We start from the raw sequence: 18,700 nt of genomic DNA, 5'->3' as shown, positions 1-18,700 counted from the left end.
AGAGCAACCTTCTTAAAAGTAAGCACTATAAAACAGCAACAGGTACCATTGAGCTATTCTTTTACTGTAATTTGTTGTGGTCTATGATTCTGTTTGTCCCTACAGACTGTGCTTTTAAATGGCTAATTTTAACTTGAAATATAGTCAGTTTTAAAAATGAGTTAAAATTAATTTTAGATATCACACCTGTCCCTCGGTCCATTGCAAAAATATTTTCTTGCCCCTTTCTGTGTAAATACTACAGTGGGTTTAATAAAATGTAAAAATGAACTGGGAAGCCAAGAGAATACCAATGCAGTTTGCAATATAAATGCATTACAGGTGTTTGGCCACAGAGAAAAGACAAATTAATGTGCCAATGCTTTTTTCATTTGTTACAGAATTTCATCAATTGTCCTAAACTTCCAGTATGATTTAGTCCACTAACAGATGGCCTAGATGGAAAAACAAATGTCTCTGTCTATTACAGTGATTGAGTGCTCTGGTGTGACATTGCTAAACTGAGCAGGAAGGTGATAGGGTGCCATACTGTAAAAGAGACTTGGTCGTACTTAGAAGCCCTTATAAGTACGGGTTTTAGAGACAGCATGTCATATTAAGAGTTTATTACAGTGACACTTAGAGTCTATTTCCCAAATCACATGATGACAATAATAATTTCTGGCATTTTTAATTACACCACTGTAAAGTTGTATTCTCACTGTTTTGCAGCTGAAGAGATAAAAAAGCTCCGGAAACAGTTGGATGAACTCCAGAAGGAAAATGGGCGATACATAGAACTACTGAAAGCAAATGACATTTGCCTGTATGATGATCCCACAATTCACTGGAAAGGGAATCTCAAAAGTGCAAAGGTCTCTGTTGTTATTCCTAGCGATCAGGTTCAAAAGAACATCATTGTCTATTCGAATGGGAGTCAGCCTGGTGGAAATAACCAGGGGGCATCTGTCCAGGGAATAACTTTTAATGTTGGTCATAATTTACAAAAACAAACAGCCAATGTTGTACCAGTTCAGAGAACTTGCAACCTAGTGACTCCTGTGACCATTTCTGGTGTTTACCCCACAGAAAACAAGCCATGGTCTCAGACCACAGTTTCTCCATTGGCGTCCAATCAACCAGTTCCTGCTGAGACTGTGCTTGAACTTTCCACCTCAGAGAATGAGCAGGACATGCTTACCTCTGCTACTGCAAGCTCACAGAATGCTTGTCAGTCTGGGACAGAACAAGAATTACAGTGTTCCTCAAGTAGCACACCACAGAATGATCAAAATGTCCCCAAAATTAAAAATGGACAAGAATGCACCAAGTTGATGAAAAAAACAATCATGCATGGCATCAGCATTCCTTCTAACACCACCATAGAGGCCTCTCAAGTTCAACAGGTGAATGTGACCTCTTCAAGCTTACAGGATCCTAGAAGTGAATTTCAAGAAAGCTTTGTCGTTTCAGCAACTGATACCACTTGTACCCCATCTGTGAGACTCTCCATTGTGGATAGCCTCCCTTCAGTAAACATCCTCAAAACTACAGACTTATTAAGTAGTGCTGGGGTCCCTGTGACTTCTGCAATAGAAACTGTTAAGGCTGTTACAGCAATAAGCACACTGCCTGCTGGTCCATTAGACAACTGTTGGTCTTTTTCAGGCTCTTCAGGTGTTGGCACTTCTGATTTGAAAAACATGAGTAGCCTTACACGGATCCCTTCAGCTGGAATCACACAAACCACATGGACTACTTTGCAACTAGCAGGAAACACTGTTCAGCCATTAACCCAGACACCGTCCAGTGTTATGACTGCATTGTTAAACGAGCCAGTTAATGGTGCTGGTACCATATCTTCCACCCATAACAGACATTTGGCTCCAAGCATCAGTTTGAATACTTCTGTGCCTGGAGATGGGCAGACAGCTGAACAAAATGTTGTTACCTTGCCCTCTTGCCCATCTGTACCTATGCAGCCATTAATCACTCAACCACAGGTTAAAACCCAGCCTGCTGGAAACATCTTTCCATTGAATTCAGCTATGCAGGTAATTCAGATGGCTCAGACAATTGGGTCAGCTGTTACTGCAGTACCAGCTAATCAGAATGTTATAATTCTCCAGCCTCCTAACACCACTCCATGTCCACCAGTGGTGAGAGCTGAAGTCCCCAGCCAAACCGTTAGTCAACAGATTGTAATTATACAAGCAGCTAATCAGAATTCTCTTCCTCTCCTCTCTGCCCAGCCCCCTGGTTCTCTCAGAGTTCCTGTGAATGGAGCCAGTCCAATAGCAAGCTCTAACAGCTCTGTGCAAAATGCCTCTGCTCCACAAACTTTTGGAGGGAAACATCTTGTCCATATATTACCAAGACCACCTTCTTTACCATCTTCTAGCGCTACACAAACTTTTTCAGTTACAATGTCAAATCAACAACAGCCTCAGACTATTTCTTTAAATGGACAGCTGTTTGCATTGCAACCTATGATGTCCTCGTCTGGAGCTTCAAATCAAGCCCCTATGCAAATTATTCAACCTACCACTAGCGAAGATCCGAATACCAATGTTGCCCTCAATACATTTGGTGCTTTAGCTAACCTCAATCAGAGTATATCACAAATGGCTGGGCAAAGCTGTTTACAGCTGTCCCTTAGTCAGCCTACTAATCCAACAACTGCCAGCAGCCAGATTGCCCCAATTAACTGTGTTTCATTACCAACTTCTGCAGCATCTTCCATAGCTACCGAAAGTTCAACAGTGTTATCCAGTGCTTCTAATTCTATAAACATTTCTCCAAAAAAAGCTTCTGCTGGTTTGCCATCAAACATAAAATCAAAAAGGACAAACAAAAAGACAAGTACTAAAAAACATTTAGCAGCCAACAGCAAAGCATCATGTCCAGCGAATCCTTGCAGAGAAGCAGGGAAGCTTGATTGCACTAACGTGGAAGCTACAGCAGAGCATTCAGATGGTGAACGACTCATTGAAAACATTCCTGTAGTATCACAAGCCTTAGCTGTATCACAAGCAAACAGCGTGGCAGCACCAACTGATGTAAGCATTTCTGACTGTCAATCCAAAGAGACTCTGAGTTCTGAACAGATGGTGAGTTTACCAGAGCTGAGTTCAACAGAGGTACCGAGTTCATCACCGCTAGAATCTGTGATGTCAGAACAGTTTGTACTGGTTCCATCAAGTTCCAAAGATTCCACTGCTCTTCTGCAAACATCTCGGAATAACCCGTTACCCAACTCTGTGTTGCCAGAATCTTCCAAATCATTTGTTACCACTAGCATCTCAATGTCCTCTGCCACTGAAGCACACGTGACAATTTCTCAGGTTTCTGGGGCATTAGCTCCACAAAACAGTGCAACGACAGACCATGCTTCTGAGGCAGAAAGCATTTCAGAGACCTGCAGTGTTGGGCAAGAGTCATCAATTGTGATGCAAACCACAGACTTGTTAGAGGGACAAGGTCTAACCAGAATGCTGTCTGACCTTACTAAAGAAAGAACAGCGATGCTAAAACCCTCTTTTTCGCTTCAGGTGGAACACTCTGATTTCCCCCCAGAAAACTCTAAAACAATAAAATCAAATGTTGATTTGCCTGAGAAGCAGGAACTTTTGTTAATGAACACTGAAGGTGACACTCTCACGCAACATCATTCCTGCATTTCCGATCAAGAGGTTGTTAGTGGTTCTCTTATTGCTAGCAGGCAGGCGGACTCTCCAATGTCAACTAGCTCTGGGAGCAGTCGTGGCTTCTCAGTTGCATCCATGTTGCCAGACACATCTAGGGAAGATGTAACCAGCAGCACATCAACAAATACATGTAACAGTTGCACTTTTTCAGAGCAAACTGACATTGTAGCTCTTGCAGCAAGAGCTATTTTTGACCAAGAGAACCTTGAAAAAAGTGGAGGGGGGATACAAGTTAATTTAAGGGATGCTGCCTCTAAATCTTCTGAAGTTGCACCTTTGGAAAGGGAGCAGCAGCCTTTTAAACCACAAACAGGTAAAGCTAATGTAGGACAGTTGGAAGCAGCACCAAACAAATTCCAAGCTCAGGATCCAGTGCAAACAAATGTTGATAGACCAGTGGAAAAACCCAGCTGTTCTGTAGGAGTGGAAACATCAAATACTGTACAGATATCAACTTCCCAATCACCAAATGTAACCAGTTTAAGTGTAAATAATCTCATACATCAAAGTCGCATCATCCACCCCCTTGTAAGTTGCTCAGGTTTATCCCAGCCTTCAGAGCAAGCCACTGTTCCTGCCACAGAGATTCGGTCCATAGCATCTAGTTCCTATGTCAATCAGTCTCCAGGATCAGCTATGATGACTGAATATGTTCAAGATCAACTGAGTGCTATTAGGGCAAACACCATGCAGGCTCCACAGATGCAGGAACCCCACTTAAAGCAGCAAAACCATGAAAGTCGCAAAGACTCTGCTAAACGTGCTGTCCAAGAGGACCTTCTGCTTTCTACAGCAAAGAGGCAGAAGCAGTGTCAGACAACACCTGTCAGGCTTGAAGGCGTGGCATTGACGAACCGAACACCAGACAGTATTGCTGACCAAACTCAAATGTTGGTTAGTCAGATCCCTCCTAATTCATCCAATCCGGTTGTGTCAGTGAGCAATCAAGGGCACACAGATGGTCTTAACAGATTATTCCCATCCAACAACAACTTTGTGACCTCTGCTTTGAGGCAAACTGAAGTTCAGTGCAGTTCTCAGCCATCCATTTCAGAGCAGCAAGGTCAGACAGGAGGTCAGCATCTGCAACCTATACAGCATGTACCTGCTCAAGGCGTATCTCATCTTCATAGTAACCACCCATACTTAAAACAACAGCAGGCTGGACAGTTAAGAGAGAGGCATCACTTATATCAGCTACAGCACCATGTTCCTCATGCAGAGAGCTCAGTCCATTCTCAATCCCACAGTGTCCACCAACAAAGAGCAATACAGCAAGAGGTGCAAATGCAAAAGAAACGAAGCCTTGTCCAGGGAACCCAAGCGAGTCAACTTTCTTTACAGCAGAAGCATCATGGAAATGATCAAACTCGGCAAAAAAGTGGGCAGCCTCATCCCCACCACCAGCAAATACAGCAGCAGATGCAGCAGCACTTTGGAGCTTCCCAGCCTGAAAAGAACTGTGAAAACCCTTCAACAAGCAGAAACCATCATAACCATCCTCAGAACCATCTAAATCAAGATATTATGCATCATCAGCAACAGGATGTTGGCAACAGACAGCAAGGCTCAGGGGTTTCATCCGAACATGTATCTGGACATAATCAGATGCAGAGACTTCTGACCGCCAGGGGCTTGGAGCAACAAATGGTGTCCCAGCCAAGTATTGTAACCAGGCCATCAGATATGACCTGTGCCCCACATAGACAAGAAAGAAACAGAGTTTCTAGTTACTCTGCAGAGGCACTTATTGGGAAGACGCCTTCTAATTCAGAACAGAGAATAGGGATATCCCTTCAGGGCTCTCGGGTTCCAGACCAGCTTGAAATGAGAAGTTACCTAGATGTTTCTAGGAATAAAGGTTTGGTCATTCATAACATGCAGAGTCGTATATCTGTAGACCATGCGGTTGGCCCAGAAGTTCAACGGCTTTCTGATTGTCAGACATTCAAACCAAATGGGGCCAGCCAACAGCCAACAGGCAATTTTGATGTACAGGCCTCAAGAAATAGTGAAATTGGTAACTCTGTATCATCCCTCAGGGGCATGCAATCACAAGCTTTTCGAATTAGTCAAAATACTGGGCCACCCATAGAGAGACAAAAGAGATTGCCCTATCAACCAGTTCGGGGTATTCCAACAGGAAATGCTCTTCCGCCAAGGGACAATGAAAATACATGCCACCAAAGTTTTATGCAGAGTTTACTTGCCCCTCATCTTGGAGATCAGGTTAGTGGAAGCCAAAGATCAATTTCAGAACATCAGAGGAATACGCAGTGCAGTGCATCCTCCACAATTGAATATAATTGTCCCCCAGCACGAGAGAGCGTCCACATTCGAAGAGATGGTGAAGGTCAGAATAGAGAAAGTTGTGACATGTCTATGGGTACAATTAATACTAGGAATAGTTCTTTAAATATTCCTTTTTCAAGTTCTTCTTCCTCAGGAGATATTCAAGGTCGAAACACAAGCCCAAATATTTCTGTACAGAAGTCCAATCCCATGAGAATGACTGACAGTCATGGAACCAAGAGCCACATGAATACACCTGTTTCTAGCAACATGCATGGAGTTGTCCGGCCAGCTCTCCCACACCCTGCTATCTCTCATGGGAATGCTGAGCAAGGGCAACCATCTGTTCGTCAGCCAAATTCTTCAGTTACTCAGCGATCAAGGCATCCTCTACAGGATAATAGTGGTTCTAAAATCCGCCAGCCTGAAAGGAATCGATCTGGAAATCAAAGACATGGAAATGTATTTGACCCTAGTCTGCCCCATCTTCCCCTGTCTACTGGTGGCAGTATGATCCTTGGGCGCCAGCAATCTACGATAGAAAAAAGAGGCAGCATTGTCCGTTTTATGTCTGATGGCCCTCAAGTGTCTAATGATAATGCAGCCCCTGACCAGCATGCTTTGTCTCAAAATTTTGGATTTCCATTTATTCCAGAGGGAAGTATGAATCCACCAATAAATGCCAATACTTCTTTCATTCCACCAGTTACTCAGCCCAGTGCCACTCGAACACCAGCCCTAATCCCAGTAGATCCTCAAAATACACTGCCATCTTTCTATCCGCCTTATTCTCCTGCTCATCCTACTCTTTCCAATGACATTTCTATCCCTTACTTTCCCAATCAAATGTTTCCTAATCCAAGCACAGAAAAGCCCAGTAGCGGAGGTTTAAACAATCGATTTGGATCCATTTTATCTCCTCCCAGACCAGTTGGTTTTGCTCAGCCAAGTTTTCCTCTTCTCCCAGATATGCCGCCAATGCACATGACCAATACGTCACACTTATCCAATTTTAACTTGACATCTTTGTTTCCAGAAATAGCCACAGCTCTTCCTCCAGATGGTTCAGCAATGTCACCTTTGCTTTCAATAGCAAACACGTCAGCTTCAGATTCTTCCAAGCAGTCCTCAAACCGACCTGCCCACAACATAAGCCATATTCTAGGTCATGATTGTAGTTCAGCTGTATGAAAATTGATAGATTGACGGTTTAGTCTGAAGGGTTATGTTAAAAAAAAAAAAAGGCATCCTTGAAGAGACCATTCATAGCATCACTGTTTGTCTAAAAGTATGTATATATGTGGGTACTTCTGTATTTATATACATACTGTATATCCACCCACTTACTGACTTTAAAGCACCAGTGCCTATAGCAATTCTTATCATTAACAGTAAGAATGCAACATCTAGAGCTATACAAATATTGAATGTTGATTTTACAGCATTCAAAAATCTGATCGTTCTAGAATAACTGACTCTTTCAGCTCTTGGATCTAAAGTACCAAGTAAAAGATTAGCCTTGTGGGAGATGAGACTGGAGGAAATAAGTGCTTGAGTTTTTATTTTAATTCTTTGTTAATTAACTTGTCCAGAAGATAAAGTGAACTGTTTAGAATTTGGGGTTTTTTGTAAAGTATCTTAAAGAGCCTCGCACATACCTGGTCTTTAAGTCAAATTGGTATCAAGCCAGTTTTAGTTGATAGAGACTTTGGCTTTTTGTCTGTTAAAGCTTGTGACATACATACTAATTAAGGCAGAGTTAATCAGGTAAAAATTTGTGTGTATGTTTCCAGGGTCAGCTTCTGAGTAGCAGTAAAACATTTATGTTATTTTAAAACATTCAGTTTCCCTTAAAACTTGATTTGCTGTCACTTTCTGTGGAGAAGAATTTTATTCAGATTTGTATTTGGAATGGCATCAGTTCCTGCTGAACTGTGTATAGAGTTTTTAATATAATTTATTACCCCTTTTAGTGTAATCAACATAGACACAGCCGTCATGTTTTTTGTCATCTGTCAGTTGTTTGTATGCTGCAAGTTACATCAAGGTATCTTACCTATACCTTGTTTAGCACTTTCTTTATGAGTCTTTTGTTTTTTTTTTCTTGTAATCCATGTCTTTGAATCTATGTCCGCTTTTTTCAATTCTTTGGATTAAGGACCCTTCCTGTAATTCACAGCAAATGAGCAAACTGCTATGCCTACATGGAACCCCACTGAAGGTAATAGGGCTCCCTGTGGACACAGCAATCTGCGCACTCACTGTCAATGGCAGGATCAAGGCCCAATTTAATATTAATACTTTGCACTTAAATAGCACCTTTTAGCTAACCCAGTGTGATTGTGGGTGGGGCAGAGAGATGAATGTGTCAATGCCTAAACACACAGCATATTGGGAAGTTCTTTCTGATTTGTGGGGGAGGGCGAGAGGGACAGATGTTGACTGATCTTCTTTTGATTTTTTTTTAATATTTGCAAGAGAATTGTACACTGTTTGGTCCCATTTCATTAAGTGAAAATGAGGACAGACCTAGGTAAGTGGTATTTATTTAGTGACTACTGCAACATAATTATCTTGAAGGAAGGCAGAAGTCTTTTTTTGTATTCATCCAAAACCATCACTCCAGACGTTTCCTATTTTTGCTTCCACCAGCCCTCCTATCCCTGTTTCCCTAAACTCTAGGATCAAGCTGGCGCCACAATGAGGGGTAATAGCCAGAGTTTCTCTGAGGCATCCTTCCTGTGCAGACCAGGTGCAGGCAAAATGCTTCAAGCAGCACTAGGTGTACTGAGCTGTATAGTGCTCTATAGGCCTGCTCCTGAAAGCTGCAGCATGATCTCCTGTGTTTGCTGCCAAATGCTTGAGGGATGGGGGAGGCCAGGCCACACCTCGTCGTGGCTATGAACTATCACAGCCTAGCCCATTCTCATTTGTGGATCTGCTTAAAAAAAGGAGTCTCCTTGTTCACCCCCAGCTGTGGCCCCATATGGATGAAGCCAGTTTTGTTGGTAGACTGAGGATCTGATTCTCATATATAGTAGTCCTCTTTGCGCTGCTCTGGCAGAGTAAAGGAGTCTTAAAGAGGGCACAAATGCAAGGAGACCTTAGTGTATATGAGAATCAGGCCCTGTGTCTATAATCTGTCCTGAGGGTGATTTCATTGGTAACGCTATATATGGCCTGGTATGAATGGCTGTGCTTCAGCCTCCAAAGTAAAGAGAAATGGTTCTGTCTCAAACTGGGAATCCCATTCTAATTCAAATGGGAAGTATCTTGAGGGCACTGAACGTATTTGGTGCTTCAAGTTTCAGTGTTTGTCAGAAATAACGAATGAAATAAAAATTGCAAAAGTTTATTTATTACAAAGTAAACATGTTTTTGCTCCATTTTCAGGTTACACTGAAAGGTAGAACCTATGAGAGGTCAGTGCCACAGCCTGAGGCAACTGGTTTATGCAGAATGATAGGGGTAGGAATTGCCACCAGTTTCAGCTTTGTGGCTAACCGGACATCCTAAGGGCTTTATGAGGTTCAGCTAATCACTGTTTGTCTGGAGTTTTCAAATACTGTAATGTCCCATGCCCTGCCTTATGCCTTGGAACAAGTTCCATAATGTTGAACAGTGTCATTGACCTGCCTCATGAAGTCAGGAGAACTGAGACCGCTTATGTCAGCATTTATACCTGTGAAAAGTGAGTGTAAAACACAGCCATGCCAATGTGGTAGTATTTTGCACTCACAAATGTAAGTGGCTACACAAGAGACAAAGCAGTGGAGGATTGGGTCATGTTCATAAAATGAGATTAATTTTTTTTTTTAAGTTCCTAGGTGTTGCTTTATTCCCACTCCTCATTCCAGGCATTCATATAGAACAGCTTCACGTTGCAGTTTCCACACTACAAAGTCTCAATTGCTTCATGAGGCCTCTGAAAGTTGAAGTGAATGTGTGAAATTAGTAAGGCAAATTCATCATTCATATAACTCTGTTGACTTCACTGAAGTTATACCAGGGTTAAATTAGGTCCTGTGTTTTTTTCAGGGGATGCAGGGCAATCTTTTCGCTTGTTGTATATGTTATTCTGAATGGATGTAAACTAATAGCATAGTAATTTTACAAATAACCTAAACTCCCCGCACTCCCCCCTGCCCACCTACAAAGAATGTAGAAAAGAGTGGCCCCATTTCATATGACAACAATAGTCTAAGTATGAATACAGGTGTCTTTAGTGACATAAAGACCCTGTAACTTTGCAGGAACCACACATTGCTGATGCACATGGCTCAAAAGTAATTATCAAGTAACCTATACTCTTTAGAGAACGTAATCCTGCAGTACAGTTACAGAGCACAGTAGTTCCTATGTAATCACAAAAACAACGAGGAGTCTGGTGGCACCTTAAAGACTAACGGATTTATTTGGGCATAAGCTTTCGTGAGTAAAAAACCCATTTCTTCAGATGCATGGAGTGAAAATTACAGATGCAGGCATAAATATACTGACACACGAAGAGATTCCCTTCTCTTCATGTGTCTGTATATTTGTGCCTGCATCTGTAATTTACACTCCATGCATCTGAAGACGTGGGTTTTTTACCCATGAAAGCTTATGCCCAAATAAATCTGTTCGTCTTTAAGGTGCCACCGGACTCCTCATTGTTTTTGTGGATACAGACTAACATGGCTACCCCTCTTGATACTTGATATGTAATCATAGTGCCACTATCTAGTGACTTTTGTAGAAACTACTTACTGAGTGCAGAAGGGGGAAATTCCATCTGTCTTTTCCCCATCTTGTTCACAACACTTTCTTTTGAACTCTAACCAAATTCCAGTGTAAGCCATATATATATGGCTAATAGTTAAGGGCAGTTAAATGATATTTTAACTTATCCTGCTGACATTTATCACATTAAAGTTGGTATATTGATGGTTTGTGTGAGATCAGAATTGGCTGACTGCTGAAAAAAGAAAAGAAGCATAAAAACAAACTAGAAAGCTTGATAATGGACCCTCTCCTTCTGAAAGAGCCATGTTGAATATCTCTTGGCCATTCTGTTGCACTCCATCCTTTTTCTGAAAAAGGGGTCAATGTTTGGCAGCTTAATCAGTCTGAATGGGTGCATGATGATGACGACTTGTTTGCCTGAAAGATTGACTGTTCCCCTGAAACAGCTTTTTCCGGATTTCCCTCTTAAAGGGCTCATCATTTTCTACCTGGAGAAATGGCCCTGCACTTGCTTTCCTAACAGCAATCTCCCAGTGACCAGATAGATTGTTACAAAACATACATTCCTTATGGGTGCCTGAATTAAGGATTTACTGCCCACCTCACCTACTTTAAGGTGGTAATCTAGAACTAAATCAATCTATCTACTTTTTCCTCTCCATGGTCCTCTTCTGTTTTTGTTTTTAAATTATCCATGGGAACAGCAGTCAAAAGCCAAATTGCAGAGAGCCACATTCTGCTCTTATTTAATCCAAATTTACAGCAACGTAACTTCACCGAGTTACTCAGGCTTCACGCTTGCGTAAACGAGAGGAAAGTTTGTCCCTAACGTAAATCTATCAACTGGAATTGGCTGGTCGTAACTTAGTTCTGATCCTTTGGGGCAGGCAAGCAAGTGCTAGGTCTTGACAGGTGACTGTGTGCTAAATAATGGCTAGAAGACGGGTACAAACTAAAAAGTTACCTTTTGTTTTATTGTGCTAAAATGGCATTGTATGAATTAAAACATTTCTCATCTTACTCCCCTAGGAGATTGTATACTTGGGGACATAGCCTGGAGTAGTTATACTTATTCTGCACTAGCTCCCTGTGTATATTCTCTTATTCTGCACTGAAGAGTGCCTTTGAGCAGTTTAGCTTAAAAGGCATTCAGTGCAGAATGAGAGCATCCACACAGAGAGCTATTGTGGAGTAGCTGTTGTGCTCCAAATTCACAACCTAGCTTATTTTGCAATAGTTTCCCTGTGTAGACAAGCCCTAAGCTTTCTCTATATATTGCCCTAAGGTAATATATATGTATCCTCTCCAGTAGCCTAAGAGCACAGGCTTCCCTAAGGCACCTTTTTCTATTATTCGTTACTCACTCCCAGGGCTAATGGTTTGTTACAGGATTCACAGTTGTCAGGTGGTTTTGGTTAAAGCTGATAATGTGAAAAAAAGCAGAAGAGAAAGCAATCACCTCTCTCTCTCCTACTTTGTTGATGCTGGTGAACTAAACATCATTTATCAGTAGAGGGGATTTAAATTTAATTAAATAGCTTTTAACAGTTTTTATTGCAAAAGAAGATTAGTTTGATTAAAATAACAGGACCAGGACACTTGGATGGAGATACATACATATGTGGCCAAACTGTGACTGTGTAAATGACCGTGAGAAAGGACTAGCCCTGCTGGTAAGTGTGGTGTTTCTGCAAACTCTTTCCAGTGCAAGCTGGGAGCAGGTGTTTCTGTTCATTTTTGGATTGGCAAGAGGAAAGACTTAACATCTGAAGTACTTTCAGTGGGAACAAGTATCTCTGTTTTCTCGGACACTGAAATGGTTATGTTTAGGTGTCAGATTAATGGGAAGAGTTTGATGTAAGGCATGTCTTCAACATATTATTTTCTGGACAAGTTCATTTGGAAAAGGGGCTTCTGTAACTTCTACTGACCAGATAACTCTATTTTTATAATTATTACATATCTTCAGTGTACATTAAAGACCAGAAATTCAGAGGCATTATGCAAACTGAGAGCACCTTTTTTTAAATAGCAACATGAGTTCAGTATGTTCAGTTAAAATATAAATAGGAATTTCTACAGGCAAATGTTCCCCTCATCAAATATCTATGGCACCAACAGCCACTTGGCAGCTGTTTCTCCTAAGTATCAACTGACAATTAAAAAGACAAAGTATTTTTAGAATCAATTTAAAAATTGCTTTCCTTCCAACATACAGTTTATAATAACCCCTGAAACTGGAATTTTTTCTTCCTCATGAGTGAGCACTATTTTGTTTTCAAAGAGTGCTAACTATATTTTGGTTACTTTTTTATTATTGAAGGGAAAAGATACAAGCAGTATTACCTGGATTTTACAAAGCAAAGAATAATAATAAAGAATTCTGAGCCTATCAACCTTCACAGTATTTCTTCTTTTCACGCTGTGATGGTATTGCCACATCTGGCAAGCACTGTGTATAAGTTTCAGCTTCCCATAGGTCAGTTCAACAAACAATAGCTAAAGGACATAGGGAGTGGGTCCCATCCATTTTAGTGCAACGTTTGTCTCCTTTTAACATGCATCCTGTGAAGAATCTTGAAGAATCAGGGAAGGACCAGGTTCAGTTTGAAGCAGACAATATAATAATACTTCTTTAACAGTTTTCATCAAGAGTTGGTCTCAAAGTGTCTTACAAAAATGAGCAAGTATTTATCTGCATTTTTAGTAGTTAGAAAAACCTCATAGACAAAGAAGTGAAGTGATTTGCCCAAGACCACACACTGTCAGTAACAGATTAGAACACAAATCTTTCTACTCCTATTCCTCTGCTCTGATCACTAAACTGCGGTGTAGATGCAAGTACACATCTCTGCAAAATGCTCTGGTATTCTCTGTGAGCAGTACCGCCTGAATTTTGCACAGATTTCCTACTGCACTTTAAAACTGTGCTCTGCTGCCACCATGACAAGTGACTGTAATGCTATTTCAGAAAGCCAGCGGCCTGGCAGCATCCCAGAGACCCAGTGACTACCCAGAGAAAATAACTCAAATTGTTATTTCTGACCTACTGTTGTCCTTTAATCTTATTTAGCCAAACACTTACTGAGAGCTGTGATTCTCCTTTCTCTATCCCCCGTTCCCCCTTTTGGAGAACTGGCTTGTCCTAAATCGATCTTCCTTTGACTGGAGACGGTTGGGAGGAAAGAGTGTAGAAGTAAGATCAATTTATGCCAAATTGTTCCAGTGTTTGTTTTGATGTCAAATGGTTTAAAGGCCCCTTAATTAATTAGCTGTCTACACTCAGGTTTTCTGGTAATACTTCCCACTCTTTCTACCACGAGTCCAGCATTGTCGGTGGTAACTTGGGCAGGAGTGCTAGTGTTTTAAGCACCATGTTGTCTAATGCGGCTCAGAGCAGGTCTACATCACACAGGTGGCCAGCAGCTGCCAACACCCTATCTGCACTTGCACTCCTGCAGTTCCTAACACCTGTGACAGCTGAGCCTGTTGTAGCAATGGCTGGAAATTTTAGCAAAAATGTCCTGTGGCAGACAAGGCCATGGTGTCACAGAACCTTCTTCTATTCATGGTGATGACAGTTACTTTAAGTGTGCAACTTGTAAAGCAACATATTACTTGTTTATTTGCAGATAACCACATTTTCCATTGATAGAGTAAATATAATAGAACAGTTATCATTTGCAATGCACTGTATCTGTAAATGGGTGGCCTTCTTCAGTGGCTAAATGTTCGTGTGTACACACAACTATTCTGCATAAGAGAAGTTTAGGTATTTCCCCATCCCTCACTACATTGTCCTATTTTCTCAGTCTCAATACAGACTCCAACTTTGTCATGCCATTCTCTTGCATAGCCCACAAACATGGGGATGACTAAAATGGTAATGTACAGTACCCATTTCCCCACACGCAGTGAGAAGGAATGCCAATATGGATTTCACCACAGGAAAGTAATCAAAGATGCTCTTGATTTCCATAACGTAATAATTTTATTTATACTCGGTCCAGAATTTTCTGCTGTGTACAATCGGCTACAAGCTGTACATTACCTGGTTATAGTCCCAGTGGAAACTCCCACTACTGTTTTGTAAGGGAAAAAGGAAATCCAGAGCAGAAATGTATAATAAACATGATCAGGAACATCTTGCAATTGTAAATAAGATCTTATTCTGTTTATTTTGGCATCTTTTTACAAATGTGTTGCTTTCAGGTGTAAATATCCCAAACCATGATCTTGTTCAAAGTTCTGAGATTTTTATTGTTAAATGTAACACTTTGTTTAATGGTTGTAATAATTATTTGTATAGATATGAACATTAAAGTATTTTATTAAAAAAATTAAAATGACTGTTTGTGTACTGTGTTCTTTTTGGATGATGTTTAGAGTGTATCAAGCTTCTAGAAAAACCAAAGTTGTAAATTAATTTTTCTTAAACAATATTTTAAAAAAAATAAACATTTGAAGCTCAGGAAATTCCAGAGGAGATTTTTAGAGACACTCTCACTTGTAAAAACAACGAGGAGTCCGGTGGCACCTTAAATACTAAGATTTATTTGGGCATAAGCTTTCGTGGGTAAAAACCCTGCTTCTTCAGACGCATAGACTCACTTGTAGCAAACCCATGGATTTTCTCAACTGTTCTTCAGTGAGAAAGCACCAAAATGAGACACTACATTTCTCATCTGCTCTTCCACTTCTGTTCGGTTTCCTGGCAGTAGCAGTAGCCATACCTTTGTGACTGAGGTTTCAAGGCCCTCCAACAATAGTGTGCAATGAGATGGAGCAGCTTTTGCTTGCTACTGCTGCAAACACAGCTGCTGAAGTTGTGGAGAAAATCTGCCTGCTACAAGCACCTTTCACACAAAGGACCTCAGTTGATTGGAGATAAAATATATTTGATAGACGTTTGGTTCCTAAATTTATCTGAGCTGGATTGGAATGTTGGCAGCAAACAGAGCTTTCCATTCTGATTGTAGAATCCTGCCCACAAAATCCTCATTGAATCGTACAAATCAGAGATGGAAAAGATCAATGGATATCCTTGTTTATTTCCCACCCTTAGGGTCAGGGTGGGATTGTTTCCTAGGATGTGTATGCTTGTGCTTTGATTAATTTAGTTTTAAGTGTCCCAAGCAATGGGGCTTCTCTCTTACCCTAGGAGATTATTCCCTTCCTCTCCTTCGTATATCTCACTCTCAGGAAGTTTTCCTTAATATTCAGCCTTGATAATTAAGTTTTCTTTGATTATTACATCCCTTTCTAGTTACATAAACTCTTCTCTCCTGCTGGTAACTGCTCCCTCTGTTCCATTGGTTGGTGTACATAGTCTTTTCTCTGAGTTCTGCTGGATGATCTGATTGCTTTTTCTACATATGGATAATGTAAGTTTCGTTTCAAAGTCCAGCCTGTATCCTGTAGAGCTTTATTGCACTTCTCAGGTGGCTCACATCAGTCTGCCCTAGCACTCCTTGACTGAGGTTCTACCATGCAATGCCTGGTTACATCTTAATGTTTAATGCACAAACTCCAAACAAATTATAAACTCAGAAGAACAGAGGCCCCGCAAGAAGTAGGGGAATTAAAGTACCCCCTACACCCACTAGGTAGTAGCTTCTCTCAACTGCTTTCTGTTTGTACTTTAAGTCTATGTGTAAATTCAACAGAGAGAAAATAAAGGACTGCGGATAGTTTAAAAGAGGGGAGGATGACAAAAGGGAAACACCTATTGGGTAGATTACCTAGGATGGGCGTGACAAGGGAGATTTAGGCTAGGTGTCCTGCTGTCTAGTGGACTTCACATCTCTAAGTTAGGTGCCCAGCTTTGCCCAATAATGCAGGGACCGCTATAGATGCCCAAGAACGGGAGCTACAAAAGCCAGCAAGCTGAATGGGAGCTGGTAGGAAGAAGTGAGTTAGGTGCCTAAACCATGTCAGCCCTTTCTTGCACCCCAAAAAAAAAAAAAAAAAAAAGCGCCAAGGGGATGGTGGGGCTGTGCCACCCTTTGCCCCAGGCAGTGGAGCACTCACCCAGGAGGTGGAAAACCTCGGGTCCAATAGTCTGTCTAATTTGGAGCAGGGAATTGAACCTTCCCTGCGTCTGTCCTAACCAGTGGCTTCTGGGGTGGGGCTTTCAAGCACTGCTGTTGAAACAGTTCCACAATGTATGCAAGAGTTAGTCATGGATGCAGAGAAGGGTCCTGGAATGTGGGGCTCTAAGGAGCATGTCCTACACCCCACTGGACTACGGCATAATAGTCTCCAGCCCAATGGTGGCCTTTGTGTGGGGTGGGCATGCTCTGAACACATGTACTAGTGTTGGCCCAGGAGATTAGGTGGGGCAGGGCTAGTGTGTGAAGCCCACTGAGTGAGTAGCTGAGCAGTTTAGCCTCATCAGGACTTGGGCATCTTTGCACAAGTGCACCAGCAGCCATTTAGGTGCCATGGGGCCATCCCCAGCAGTGTATGTGCCTAGGGCCATTAGGCATCTCCAGATTTAGGCATTAGCTGAGCAGATGTTTTGAATAGCTAAATGTTGTACCTTAGCAACTAGGCACCTAAATCCCTTTGTGAAGCTAGCCCCTCAGTTGTCCATGGGTGCCAGTATACGATGGTTCTTTATTGGACATTTACAATATTAGTGCTCAGCTTGATTTAAAAACCACAAATATTGCCATGTCTGTCCCTTCCCTTAGGAGACTAGTCCATCCCCCTGCTACCGCCGGTGGGTGAGTGGCTTTTCCTCATATTCATGCCCTTCCTTCGAGCTAGCTCTCTCCCACACTCTGCTGTGTAATTCCTCTTCCTCCATTGTGGTTATACCCTTCACATTTGCACAGTAGGCTCATGTGCCCCTTTATTTGTCATTTAGCCAAACTAAATGGGTAGTGCTTTTAATGTTTCGGTCTGTGTCAGTCCCTCCAGCTGTTGCTCTGAAACCCACTGTCCCCCTTCTCCAAGTTGGCACTAGCTGTCTGGTAACAGGGTGCCCAGCAGGGAATGCAATTGGCCCCATGTGCTTGTGCCAGAGCCACAGAATATAAATATATATTTATACACACAAGAGCAAGGCTACCCATTCTCTAAGCACAGGCTGTGACTGCAAGGGTGAGATGACAGCCCTACAATAGCTGGAATGGGGGAAGCAGGGTGATGGGAGCGAGGAAAAGGACAACAGTCCTAATCTTCCTCATCCTAGCAGTTGTTTTGAAGTTACACTCAGTGTAGGGCTTATGCTTAGCTGAGCTGGATCAGTATGACCTGAGCCCAGTGAGCCTCAAAAGGAAGCTGCTCTCTGCCATCAGAAAGAACTGCTCTCTCCCCCTGTGCTCTCAGCAGCTGGCTGTTCACCTCGAGGGTGGAGCTAGACTATGAGAAGTTGACAGCAGGACCACCAAGTGTCCCCATGCATCCAGCTCTGTCATGCCTCCCAGCACTCACAGAGGTATTGGCCGCTGTGTAGTTGTAGCCACGTTGCACCCAGGATATTAGAGGGACAAGGAGGGTGAGGTAATAGCTTTTATTGGACCAACTTCTGGTGGTGAGTTCCTTATTACATCAAAGTAGAGGGGTGTTCAGATACTGCTTAAGGTAGCACCATAGAGACATAGGCAGGGCTACATCTAATGCTGTTTGCATGAACTTTGTACATGTAAAAGCTCACCCTTAATATGGGATCTTACTGTAAAAAAAAAAAAAAAATTTAAATCCCTCTTAGGTACCTTCCTGAACCTGTTTCTCTCTCATTCATATTAGTCTCTTTGCAGCTTTGCACAGCAGATTCTGGACTGAGTCATTTATTCTAAACAAAGAACATATGGTGAGAGCTGTTGGGAGATTTTGTAACAGATGTGGATTATTCACAGTCCAACAGTGCCAGCAGTGAAATAAACTGACTGGCGAACAGTTGAGGGGTTGCAGTTTCCTTTCCCACAGTTTCTCCAAAACATTAGGCCAACCTTTTCAAAAGGGGTCACTGATTTTGGGTACCTGACTTG

The 18,700-nt window shown here is 41.8% G+C and overlaps 1 protein-coding gene across 2 annotated transcripts in view; it reads left to right on the top strand.

The window, feature by feature from the left end:
* The window catches only part of USF3 (upstream transcription factor family member 3), an 86,503-nt gene extending 79,204 nt beyond the window's left edge, over positions 1-7,299 (top strand). For both annotated transcript variants that reach the window (XM_048819504.2, XM_075119251.1), the window contains exon 7: positions 712-7,299. In XM_048819504.2, coding sequence (XP_048675461.1) covers positions 712-7,169 — 6,458 coding nt within the window. In that variant the 3' untranslated portion in view covers positions 7,170-7,299. The remainder of the gene's footprint in view (positions 1-711) is intronic.
* Positions 7,300-18,700: the final 11,401 nt, after the last annotated feature.

This window comes from Caretta caretta, chromosome 1 (genome assembly GCF_965140235.1).
Source record: "Caretta caretta isolate rCarCar2 chromosome 1, rCarCar1.hap1, whole genome shotgun sequence".
Taxonomy (NCBI): domain Eukaryota; kingdom Metazoa; phylum Chordata; order Testudines; family Cheloniidae; genus Caretta; species Caretta caretta.
The sequence above is the reverse complement of the archived record's forward strand: the minus strand, read 5'-3'. Positions and strand labels throughout refer to the sequence as shown.